At 36.3% G+C, this 13,594-nt stretch overlaps 1 protein-coding gene across 1 annotated transcript in view; it reads right to left on the reverse strand.

The window, feature by feature from the left end:
- LOC145693355 (uncharacterized) overlaps positions 1 to 13,594 on the reverse strand; it is a 1,690,974-nt gene that overhangs the window by 488,939 nt on the left and 1,188,441 nt on the right. Inside the window, exon 22 of the mRNA XM_081769282.1 lies at positions 6,701 to 6,858. Within this exon, the coding sequence (XP_081625408.1) occupies positions 6,701 to 6,858 (158 nt within the window). The remainder of the gene's footprint in view (positions 1 to 6,700; positions 6,859 to 13,594) is intronic.

The following is a 13,594-nucleotide window of genomic DNA, read 5'->3' on the forward strand; positions in this document are numbered from 1 at the left end:
AAAACAACCATCATTCATTGTTCATTTTTTGTTTCCACCACATCTTTCTATTCAAATCACAATAACAAGCCATATTTTCAATTCATGTGTCAGAATATATCACAACAAGATGTTAGCAAGCTCTATATATGAGTGATAAATGGAAAGATTGTCAGCTAATAGTGTATCTAAACAAAAGAGCAAATATTGCATGACTTCATTTTTTGATAAAGTTTTTTGGTACCGTTTTTTACTGTGTCGGTACAGCACTGCTTCCTTCGTTATTATAGTATTCACTAGTCTATTTAGAATTTATTTTTCAAAACTTAATCGCTTCTTTGAGAAGGCAGAGTAAGAAGCTGACTGGTTTTTTAAAGTTTACTTATATGTACTGGCATTTCTGTGTATATATAGAATAAGGCACATTAGAAATATTTACAAATTGAAGTAGAATATGGTTTAGAAAAACACAAGATAATTAACTTGCTTAATTAAAAAATATACATAACAGTTTAAATATAAATAGTCCCTGTGATTTTTTATTTGGAGTTCCTTTTTGAAGTCTATGCTTTTATATAAAACAAGACAAACTATCACTTTCCTCTTATATCAATACTTTCTTCCACACCCGTATCCAGGGGGGTCTAGGGGGACCGGCCCCCCCTAAATTTTTGCGGGCCCCCTCTAAAATTTTCACGGTAGGCTTGCAAATGAACTATAATATAGTGATGAACTATAATATGGTTGGATCGGACCCCCTAACTTCAGCCGCCCCCCCCCCCTACATTTTTGGGCTGGCTACCGGCCTGCTTCCTTCATATTTCCAATGATGTACACACTCTTATTCTTCGATACTTACTGTACAAAAGAAAAAGCAGGACTTAATAGTGCTAAGGTGTAAATAGCGTATGTGATACAAAAATACAAATGGTCTTCTACACCTTAATAATAGAAATTAATCAACTCATCAATGAGCTTATTTCATAGTTGTGTGGTAATTTCTTTCACTTCACTTTTTCTCTTTTTTCGTTTTAACTAGGGATGGCCAATTCCGGAATTTTTACTTTCCGGAATCCGAAAAGTAAAATCGAAAAATTTCGGAATTCGGAAAAATTCCGGATTTCGGAAAAATTCCGGGATTCGGAAAAAATCCGGATTTCGAAAAAATGCCGGAATTCAGAAAAATCCGGAATTCGGAAAAAATCCGGAATTCAGAAAAATTCCGGAATTCGGAAAAATTATTTTTTCTTTTTGTAATCCTAAGAATTTTGTTCAAATGCAAACGAACAAATTTCCTTTTTGTAATCCTAAGAATGTATGATGCAAGTTAAGCTGAAACTTACATCCTAAAGTATACACTACTCAATCTTCCCATGGTTAATGAGATGTAGTCCAAAAGTACGATGTACTCCTAATATTTAATTTTTGTTTTACTGTGATGTTGTCCAGAGGTAAGACATATATCACACTGAGATAAACAACTTGACATAATGAAGATGTTATCATACGTAATTTTCCAGAAAATCGTGAGAAACTAATTTCTATGGAGTTAAAATATGCGTCGCTTGTTGCCAGTGTGATGCAATTGATAACTTTTATGCTGGAATAGTCTTATTATTATTATTATTATTATTATTATTATTATTATTATTATTATTATTATTAATCGTTTATGTATTGTAAAAGAAAAATATGAACCGTTAAGTAGTAGATTTTATCTGTTGTTTTTTGATATCTTCTAACAGTAATAACAAACTGCTTGTAAATACGCAATGATTATCAAGGACAATGGCATATTAATGTAAGGACTACTCTACAGACCAGCAATAAACAATAAACAATAACAGATAAACAATAGTTGCACAAAAAAAAAAGTAACTAACTTGGGCGCGTCAGAATGTTCGCGAGAATATAGGGACGCATTGAGACTCGAGCGCTAAAGCGTGGTGTTATTATTACTCAAAGGGCCGTACGATGGAGGCATTAACGTTAATGTTAATGGTACTAATGAGCACTTACTTGCTCTAACGGTTAACCTCATTTTTGAGATGATTCTTAGAAGTGGGCGTGTTGGCATGTAGTTAGAAGATTTATATCCATTATTTAAAAAGCACACGTTATCTGTGGAGTACTAACGATTTGCGTCACTATCGAACACTAACATAGCACTAGCGACGTTTAAAGTCGAAATTGGAGTCTGACATAAGTGGCTTGTCAACTTCACGGACATTATATTTTCCTTGAATGAGAGAATTTTACACCCGGTAAATTTGCGCCCTACCACAAAAATAGGAAAAAAATGCGCTCGCAATATATTTGCACTGGGATGTTTGCGCCCTACCCCAAAAAGAGGGGAAAATGCGCCGGCTATATATTTGCACTGGGATGTTAGCGCCCTACAATTCAACTTATTTTTGTATTGTGTAAAGTAACTTCCACTCACACTTGAACTAGGCTTGCCTCTCATCGTCTGAGTGAGTTACTCCATCCGTTATAATATTCCGAACAAATGAAAAAATACAATTTTAGTTCACTAAAGGGCAATCCATACAAATACAATTTTTCATTATACTACAAAATTTACAATAAAAGTATAAATGACCGATATATAATTATTTATTAACATAATCAAAGAGTATAATTTAATCTACAAGAGGCTGTTTGGCTCTACCCAGATATCTCTGTTCACAATCCTTGCAAGTTGTTTGGCTTTTCAAGACACAAAATATAGAAAAGAAAATGTAAAATGAATGTAAAATCAGTTCAGTAATATTATCAAGAAAACTATGTACAGTGTGTTTACTTGCTGGAATTACACTTCAAACACACAATTGCGTTCAGTCGTTCTTTCAGAAAAAATGTTCCGGGGGGCACACTTAGTATTCCGGAGGGGAGTCACTGCTGGTACTCTTCTATTTATTATTATATTATAGACGTATTATTTTGGTCTCCTCTGAGGGGGCATTCTGAGAGCTCTGGGGAGGCCAGTGTTCCCCCAAAATCATCTCTAGAAGAAGCAGTGATTGCGTTGATCCGTTGTGTTCTTTTGGCTTATATTGAAGTTTATTCTCCCCTTATATAGCCACTATGAAAATAAATCACAAATGGCATGGTTGTGGGGGGAGGATTGTTTATGCTGTAATATCAGCCCTTCCGAGCAAATGCGTAAGCTCCAATAGGTTCTTTTATTTCGCAGGGCTCAAACTTCCCGGTGGAGGTACATCGCAGGCGCAATTTTCCCTGTTCTTGAGGTAGGGCGCAAATTTCCCAGACGCAAAATTCTCGACACCGTTCGAATGACCTCGATATATCTTTTTCAATACTTTTTTATATTTTTTTACTCGAGATTTCTTCATAGCTTCTTATTAAAATACTTATTAATATATCCTCATTTTATTGTCCTAACCAATCAATATGGGTATGTTGTCAGTAAAATATTTAGATTGATCGAGCCTCTGGTGTGTAACCACAGTATTTCATATCATCCCCCCATTGGAAATCTTGGCTAAACGAACCAATATATGTTGCCAATAAAATAGTTTAGAATGATTGAGCCCCTGGTTAATAACCACAGTATTTCGTGACAGACCCCCCCCCTTCCTATTACCATATTCTAGCTGCGTGCTTGACTCAGCTAATTCTCTACATTCTTTACCAAGCACACATTTTCTAAAGCGGAAAATGCTCTCTAAATACCTAAGCTCATTATTTTCAACAGATGCACAGATTTCAACAGATCTACATGAATGTTAGGCCTATATATGTCGATTACTGGAAACCGCTTCTCGCTATCTATTACCATATTTACTATATAATGATTAACGTTAAAACCGGAAATGGTTGATTTGTACCGCTTCCGGTTTGAATATTACATTCATCAGGGAAGTCGATTCTTAACTATTGACTCTGTACATCATGGCCAAAATTGATGGTAATCCATCAGATAGTTCTTGAGACTGTTTGTTTCACTAACGGACAGAATGAATATATGCTATAGAGTTTTGATAAACTAAATTCGTTAATGAGTGATGATGGAACAAATATAAGAAAGGGAACCAAGAGTAGGCCTACCACCGGGAAAATTTTCGAACACAAAATTAGCCATCAAAAACGCACATGTCCTGGGCTAGAATACCATAGATGAAAACTTTACCACTGAGTCATCAATCACCCGCTTATTAGTTTTATTGATTATTATATTAATATAAATTAATGAATGCCTGCTTATGTTAATTATTGAACAATTACATTGTATACTTCGTAAAGTCAAAGATTATAAATTTGTATTTACTGTACAGAAAGAACAATGAGGAGTGAGCACAGAAAGTGTTCGTACACCTATGCTATTGAAACGAGAATGCCTTCGAAAAAGAAACAGAAAATTTAAGAAGTGTAATAACACACACAATATGAATAATGAAAACTAAGCTTTATGAATATATCAATAAAGAACCATAAAGACAAGTTTAATGGTCAGAAAGTAAATAAATTCCGTAGAAAGTGTATAGAGTAGACGCAAAAAGAGATCGTACACCTGACGTACGAATACGAAACAAAGATATCACAACTGGTGTTCACTAGTATTCACCTGAGTATACACCTCTGTATAGCATGACGAGTAACAGAATGAGTTTAGTTGTGAATAGGAGTGAAAAAACTGCACGGTGGGTTGTCAAAATGGGAAGCAACCGAACAGAAACAAATGAGGAGACAAGAAAAGTAATTATTAAATTGCATAAGAAAGGTAAGTCTTTGAGAAAGATAGCAAACCTTGCAGACAGGCCTCGTTCAATGGTACAAACAATAATTGCGATGTAAAATGTTTCTATCACTGTGCGAAAAAAAAAAAAAAAAAAAAAGAACTGGAAGACCAAGAGTGTTGAGTGAACAAGATAAACGTTACATCATTATTGAAAGAAAAAAGGTTCCGAAAAGTAGTGCTGTGCAATTGGCAACGGATCTGGAAACACGCGGTGTTAAAGTATCAGCCAGTACAGTACGGAATATTTGCAGGGTATCATGGTCGGATAGCCAGGAAAATGTTCTGGGTGAACAAGACAAATCGTATAGACTAAAGTTTGAAAAAGAGTATAAAGATAAGGGATCAGGCTTCTTTCTGGAATAGGGTCATATTTTCGGACGAAAGTAAATTTAATCTTATCGAGTCCAATGGGAGGCGTATGGTATGGCGCATGGTGAATACAGAGATGAATCCTCAAAATCTCGTCCCTAAAGTAAGACACGGAGGAGGGTCCGTGCTCGTCTGGGGTTTATGAGTGCCTCAGGAGTGGGTCGTCTCCACTTTATCGATGGAGTGATGATCCACAAAGTGTATATTAACATATTAAAGGAAAATCTCCATACTAGTGCGCAGAAGATGGTTCTTGAAAACAATTTATTGTTCAGCAAGGCAACGACTCCAAACATACAGCGGAAAATACTCGATTGTGGCTACTCTATAATACCTTGAAACAGCTTCGCACACCTCCAATCCCCAGACATGAACCCCATAGAACATCTATGGTCTGTTCTGGAGACAAGAATCAGAAGGCACAGCATCTCTACTAAAGAAGGCCTGAGAAAAGCTATTCAAGAAGAATGGGACATATTCAGTCCCGAAGCTACAGAACTACGAACTACTACAGGTGAAATCAATGCCACGAAGACTACAGACAATCATTAACGCACAGGGTAATCCCACAAAATATTAAATAACGTAATATACTTTATAAGCATTAATTCAAGCATAAGTGTACGGTGACTTTTTGCGTTTACAAAAAAGGAATTCTCTGTTTTCTTCTGAACAAAACAGTGATTGTGTTTGTTTGACCTTTCTCTTGTATATAGAAATAAAATGCATGAATGTGTAGTCTTAATTCTGGTTATATATATATTTTCCACCTCCCGTTCTCATGCTAGCTGTTTTCAATATAAGGTATGCACGGTGTACGAACACTTTCTGCGCTCACTGTAGGTATGTTGACAATAAGCGAATGTTATTAGAATATTTGTTGAGATTTCTTTTCCTTCACTGCCTTTCGCCTGGTTAAAAAGTAGTTTGCAGTGCTTTGGAGCAGCTGCAGGTGGGAACGCGATAATGTTTGAGACATACCGGCGACTTTTTTGTGTGTGAAAATAAGACCTTCCTCATAAAGCAGTAAATAACTGCAGTCTACGCAAGTGATAAAGACATATCCAACTACAAGAAACTAATACAGTATATATATTCATTATTGTGTTTTTCTTTTAACAGCTACTAGCTAGGGATGGCCAATTTCAGAATTTTTACTTTCCGGAATCCGGAAAGTAAAATCGGAAAAATTCAGATTTTTTTCTAAATTCCCGATTTTTTCCGAATGTCGGAATTTATTTGAATTCCGGAATTTTTCCGAAATCCGGAATGTTTCCGAATTCCGGAATTTTTCTCAATTCCGGAATTTTTCCGAAATACGGAATTTTTCTCAATTCCGGAATTTTCCCGAATTCCGGAATTTTTTTGAATTCCGGAATTTTTCCGAAATCCGGAATTTTTCTGAATTCCGGATTTTTTCCGAATTCCGGATTTTTCTGAATTCCGGAATTTTTCCGAATTCTGGAAAGTAAATTTTCCGATTCCGGAAAACAAAATTTCCGGAATCCGGATTCCGGAAAATTTTGGCCATCCCTAGTTTTCACCAAACTAACGCAACTGGGTGCAGATAAATCAATAAAATGAACTTACCTTTTGTCCAGGAAAGCCATTACGTCCAAACCGTCCTGATTCTCCTTTCTGTCCCTTAAAACCAGGTCCTCCATCGATAATTTCTCCTGGAGTTCCAGGTTCACCTTTAGCACCATCAAAGCCAGGGCTTCCTGGAAATCCTGGAGGTCCTAATATGCCTATTAAAATAATGAATATTATTAAAACTCTTGTTTACTGCATTTGCAGTATAATGCAGCTTTTTATATATAAAATTAACATAACGTTATTAGGACATATTGAAATCTCGGTGTTCTCACTTGGCAAAAGATTAGAAATGATAAATTACAAATAACAAAGCAAAAATCATGAAACTTAAAAATTACAGGTGACAGACACATTGCATATAAATCGAAATCGGGGTTATTCCATCATAAGGTAATTCTAGTATAATCATCAAAATCCAAATACCTGTATGCACCCACAGTATGGTTACTATTACACTAAGTATCTGTACAGAGAAAGGAAGATATTGGAAAATTATATTTATAGTACAAATGTATCTCACTACTTTCTTCGAAAACAGAAAACGTACGAAACAACGCGAAACACCTTCATTGCAGAAAAGGAAAAAATAGCCCTGTTCAACTTGCTGGTATTCCTTTGTCGAAACCATAACAATACTACTTTTAAAACTTCCTTCCGTAAGTGCAAAAGGAAATTATTTTCAAATTTCACGTTTTGTAGTAAATATGTTGACAACTATTACGGTTATATAATTAATAGAATTAGACATAAAGTGAATCGGATGAAAGCTCGAGTTTCGATTGATGAATTTTGATATGCGTGTGGTGGACACTTAGAGAAACGGTCTCAAAAAAGATTCCGTCAAGGTCAGTCTCAACGAACAAAATTTCAATCACAGAGGCCGCGGTAGCTCAGTGGTAGAGCGTTCGCCTCTGGTGCTTGGGGTCCCGGGTTCGATCCCAGCCCCCGCCAAGTGAACTTTGTGGTGGACAAACACCGTGTGCGTGGGTTTCCTCGAGGTTCTCCCGTTTCCTCCCACTTTCTTCATTCCACCATTTAATTCATTACTCATCATCACCGTCTCCTTTAGCCTAACCGGAATAATCGTGGGACGTAAAACTCAAGATTTCATTTCATTTCTTTCAAAATTTCAATCACCACTCATGTCATTTTCTTAGAAGGGTTAACTGCTGCATCGCCGGACCAATTTTAGGAAATTTACCGTTTCAGTTGGAGAATTTATTTAAGTTTGTGAGGAAGAATGAGTGAAAGTCAGGTAAGGGGAATAATAAAAGTTAAGAAAATGGTTCTATTTTTTGGTTGTTTTTGATGTTATAAGCGGCACTGTATGTGGAGACAGATGGACTCTTTCGCGGAGAGGTACACTTCTTTTACGATACGGATCCATAGATTGTAAAAGGGGCAAGAAAAATTTGGACAAGTCTTTAATTTGCCCATTTATTGTCTAGAACAAACCCAACTAACCCCTGCGGGGCTTCTAACCCGTTCCTCCTCCTCCTCCTCCTTCTCCTTCTCCTCCTCCTCCTACTACTACTTATATTATTCATCCGTATAGTAAAACTATACGCGTAACAACGTAATCTAACGTAATGTAATCCAAAAAAATATAACCGAATGCAATACATTTTGGTACTTTTTTTCGATTTTCAAATTGGTCCGGCGATACAGCAGCAATGCCTCTTAGAATATTAAGGAGTCAACTTATGAACGTCAAAATATACTGCATGTCAGTGGCGGATCTAGAGTTCTACAACAGGGAAGTCACATCGACAATGGAGGTGAAACAGGCTTTGCACTTCCTTCCTCCGCCCCAAAATCATCTCTTGGCTTTGTGCCCTCACATGATGATTCTCTTAAAGACATTATTTAAATTTTAATTTTAGGTATAAATATTGAAGGAAAGATTTGTCATTGTATAATCATAGAACCAATAGGTGTTACATACAAAATTATTTAACTTAAGTTTACATATATTATTTAGCACAAAAAATTCAAGTTATACAAGAAGTAGAAACTGCTCAACCTATTTCTTCAATTGAACTTTCTATACCGATTTTGTAAACGAAATGAAAGTTCTAATTGTACATTCCATGATGTTGACCTTTAGGCTAAAGAAGACAGATGAATTAATGAAAGTGAATTACGAAACAATTGATGGAATGAGAATGTGGGAGGAAACAGAAAAATCTGAGAAAACCCACGTACAGGATGTTGTCCACCACAAACTCGCGTGGTCAGGGGTCAAATCAGAGATTTCTCGCACCAGAGATGAATCCTCTACCGCTGATACACTAATTTATTTATTTACTTCTAAAATAGAGACAATAATATTTTTATGATGCATTGAAACAAATATGCAAACAATTTCGATCTTTCTAAATCAAATGAGTGATTCATTCGACCATTTATTTTCAGCACTATAACGCAGACCGGCTGTTTTACGTACACTCTGAATCACACGTGTTCCAACAGGAATCGACCCTCGCGTTCCATGCCGGAGCATTTGAAAGCCGTATACGCACGAGAAAGCTTCAAAATATGAAGTTCAGCAAGTCTACAGGCAGGGGCGGATCCAGGGGGGCGGGGCGATCGGGACAATCGCCCCCTTCCCCCAGAAGAGGACTTTTTTTATTTTATATATAAATAAAACCCATCTCCGAATTTGACACTTTTAAAAATAGCTCTTAGTACCAGTATTAAAACCCACCGCCCCCCAGAAGTCCGCCCTCGATCCGCCCCTGTCTACAGGGGCCCCCTATAGTGATGTCCGCCCTAAACCTACCCTATATGACTTGACAATTGATTATTCGCTGCTTATTGTTATTTTATAATTTTATTGTTATTTTATTCGGTGGTAGATCAATTTAAAATGTAGCTCAAGAATATTCATTCATTCTCTTCATGCTTGGGGAAAAATGTAAACATACATCAGAGGTTATTAAATTCCGAAATGAGCATTGCACACAATGATCAGAAATTCTACTGCAGATTCTCGTGTCTGATAGAATATGATAAGACGAGCCTAATTGCTCCTCAAAGTTGTTTAGCTCTTCTCAATAAAATTTGAGTCTTTAGTTGTTTTCCTTTTTTTTATAAATCTTCTTGTATATTTTGCCATCTTATCCATAATTTCGTTGCATTTTGTTATCGCAAAACAAATTTTTCTTCTTTCTTTAATATAAAGGTTATACGGGCTATTTGCAAGAATCTGTGTAGATGTAGAAACGAGCGGGATGCATATTTCGTTTTCCTGCCCCAGCCTAGCCACAGCCTCATTTTCATTGGCTTGTCAGGTCACGTGATAACACACTTTCACTTCCTATATCAATGTATTCATCTTAGAGCAACACATGATTGAATAAATTGAGTCCCGATGCATATTGTGTTTGTTGATATCAAAGTTGATATGATTTAAACGTGTAACGTTTTATAAAATTAGCATTTAAATATTTTTATTAAAACAAAAAAAAAGACAGCTTGATATTAGCATTTATCAAGTTTGTATGGTTTATATATTGAAACAAGGGAAAAGAAACTACGATGTTAATGTTTAAAGATTAAATCTCTCTATTTACAAAGGGGGAGTAATGTGTAAGAAACTTATTTATAAAGGTGGTGGAATACTTAAATGGTATATTAACGAAGATACAGAACCGCAAAGATTGTGCCGTAGATAAAAATAATAAAAAAATGAAATCTTTGAGTTTTACGTCCCACGATTATTCCGGTTAGGCTAAAGGAGACGGTGATGATGAGTGATGAATGAAATGGGGGAATGAAGAAAGTGGGAGGAAACGGGAGAACCCCGAGAAAACCACGCACATGGTGTTTGTCCACCACAAAGTTCACTTGGCGGGGGCTGGGATTGAACCCGGGACCCCAACCACCAGAGGTGAACGCTCTACCACTGAGTCACCGCGGCCCCCTAAAAATAATAAGCATGATATACGTGTCCACAATGACCAACACCATTTTTACTCACAGTATTGAACAAATCATGAAGTGAACCGCATTCAATGGTACAAATCGTAGCCATTGTTGCATTAGGCCAGGATTTCTCAACCTGGGGTGGCGAGAGGGTTTCATGGGGGTCGTGCAGATAACCGAAAGAGATAAATACAATTAGAACCTAATACCGGAAAATATTTTTAAAAATTATTTTGAATTTTGTTCTGATAGGCATATTTTTATTTTTATGCATACTGTTAAAAACAACAATAACAAAAAAAAAGGTCTACTAAAAATTTCAACAGATGGAGAGTTGTTTAAAAGTAATTTTAAATAAAAGAGGTGCCATATAAAACTAATGAGAACTGCATATTGAAATACAATTAAAATTAAAAGCTAATGAGATACCAAAGCATATTAGGATTCGTACGGCAATGTCCAATTCAATCTTTGTGACGTAGGCCCTACATTATCAAGTCATTCGAAATACTAAGTAACTTTCTTTAACAACTGTCCAAGCTTTTCTTAAACCAAACTTAGAAATCACTTTACTTTTTCATCATGTGACCCAGTGGTGCCCACCCCCCCTTATGTTCATGACGCACCCCCCAATTGTCTATCCGTAGATGTTCTTCCATGAAAAAAAAACTTTTCAATTAATTTTTACACCCCCTGAAACATATTTATATAGATTTTTAACCCCCTCCAAATATTTCAATGACGCAGTTTGCGTCATAGCCCCCCTTTGTGGGCACCCCTGCCCAAAATTAAGGGAATTATGAAGTTTCGAAATTTTCAAATGGCCTCCATTTTGAAACAGTATGACGGATCGGATTCGATGTTTGTAATATGAATGAAATGACTACATTTGATTTTAATCCATTCGCCTTTAGGGAAGTTACTGTATCCACTACACACAAGAAATGGATTCTACCATTACAGGAATAGATTTATATCGTGAGATCTCTGCAATAGATATATTTAAAATCCCACACAAGCTTATTACATACCAGAAATTATAAGGAGGTTGCTGCCAAGAGGATGTGATAAAATGGGGTGCATGACAGTAATTAGGTTGAGAACAACTCGAATGAAGTTGCGACGTCGCTAGTCATATAGGAAATAGTACATTTCAAAATGGATTTCAACTTGGGGAATAGAAAGAATTCTGCAGGTGCCAAATCAGGTGAGTAGAGAGGTTGAGATACAATAGTTGTATTGTTCGTTAGTTCTTGAGCCTAAAATGAAAACGCGAAAAAATAAAATTTTCCATTTCCACACAAAATTGAGGCGCGTTCACGACTCTCAAAAATTGTCCAAATGGGGCAATACTTACAAATTTTAATTCGGACAACATCCTGAGAAAACAAACCATTTTAATTTTTTTTTCTATTCCCATTTGGAGGGAGAAGACGAGAATATTCTTCCACAGAACCATTTTGGCTCTTGTCTAGCCTAGAATGAATTGAGCAATCGGAACGAAAGTTGCAGAATTAATAGCTCTTCGGAATACAATAGAGTTGCTAAAAAATAAAATTTTCAATTTGCACATACAAATGGGGGACGGAGGGCATGACCCTAAAAAATTGAACAAATGGGACAAAACTTACAAATTTTAATCCGAGTAACGTCCTGAGAACAGAAATAATTTTTATTTTTCTATTCTTTTTTGAAGAGAGCAGAGGAGGCATATTCCTCCATAAAATCCCATGGTTCGGCTATTGGATCTAGCCTAGAAGGAGTTGAGCAATTGAATCGAAACATCCCGGATTAATAGCTCTTCCGCTTACAGTAAAAATGAGAAAAATTAAAATATTTCATTTCCTCATACAGAGGAGGGACAAGCGTCTTGACCCGTAAAGTTGTCCAAATGGGACAAAATTTACAAATTTCAATTCAAGTAGCATCCTGAGAATGAAAAAAAAAGTCCCTTCTGCTCCCTCCAAATAGGAATTGAAAAAATAAAAATTATTTCTGTTTTCGGGACGTTACGAAGATTAATACTTTTAAGTTCTATTTTATTTCAACAACTTTTGAGGGTAACGTCCCCCATCCCCCGTTTGAACGTGCAAATGAATGTGTGTTATCTTTTCACATTTTTATTGTAGGATGAAGAGTATGAATCCTGCAAGTTTCGTTCCAATCGCTCAACTCCTTCTAGGCTAAACCCAAAAGCCCGTCCTTAAGATTTTATGGGGAAATACGCCCCATCTGCTCCCTCCAAATATGAATAAAAGTAATTAAAAAACATTTAGATTTGTTTTCAGGACGTTACGCAGATTTAAATTTTTAAGTTCTATCCTATTTGAACAATTTTGTTAGGGTAATGAAAACCGTTCCCCTTTGAGTTGTTGATTTTAGTTTAGCGTCTCTTTCAGCAGCGAGGCTATATGGGACGTGGGCCTACTGATTAACGTGGAATCCGAACCACATGAGCTCCCGCCGGGAATCGAACCGGGATCTCCCACGCCAAAAGCGCGAACGCTAACCGCTTAGCCACGAGGGAGGTCCGTTCCCCTTTGAATTGGCAAACGGAAAATTTTATTGTATCGCGTTTTTATTGTAAGCTAGTCCCAAGACCCGAACCTTTACACCAATATAAAATTTTATAGTTGATAAGCTTAAATAATAAAGGGCCAGATTCGGGAAGGTATCATCAGACCGATTTTGCTATCAACTATCCTGGAATTTGCCTGGTAAGAAATGCGAAGAACAGTATTTTTATCTGCATTCTGCGTATAAACAATTGCTGTATTTTATTTTTTATTTATTTATTGCCAAACGCAGATTAAATGGGGGAGGGCAGTAGTCTATCAGTAGACTTTCCTTTCAGCAAAACCAGCCTAATTATTATTCAGTACCGTTTAATTAATAATTCATCTTTAGACTAAAGGGTATAATAGAGGGCAGTTAATATTTATTTTCATTTAAATTCGTGAA

This window comes from Thermobia domestica, chromosome 8 (assembly GCF_964235325.1).
Source record: "Thermobia domestica chromosome 8, izTheDome1.hap1.1, whole genome shotgun sequence".
NCBI classification, from domain to species: Eukaryota; Metazoa; Arthropoda; class Insecta; order Zygentoma; family Lepismatidae; genus Thermobia; species Thermobia domestica.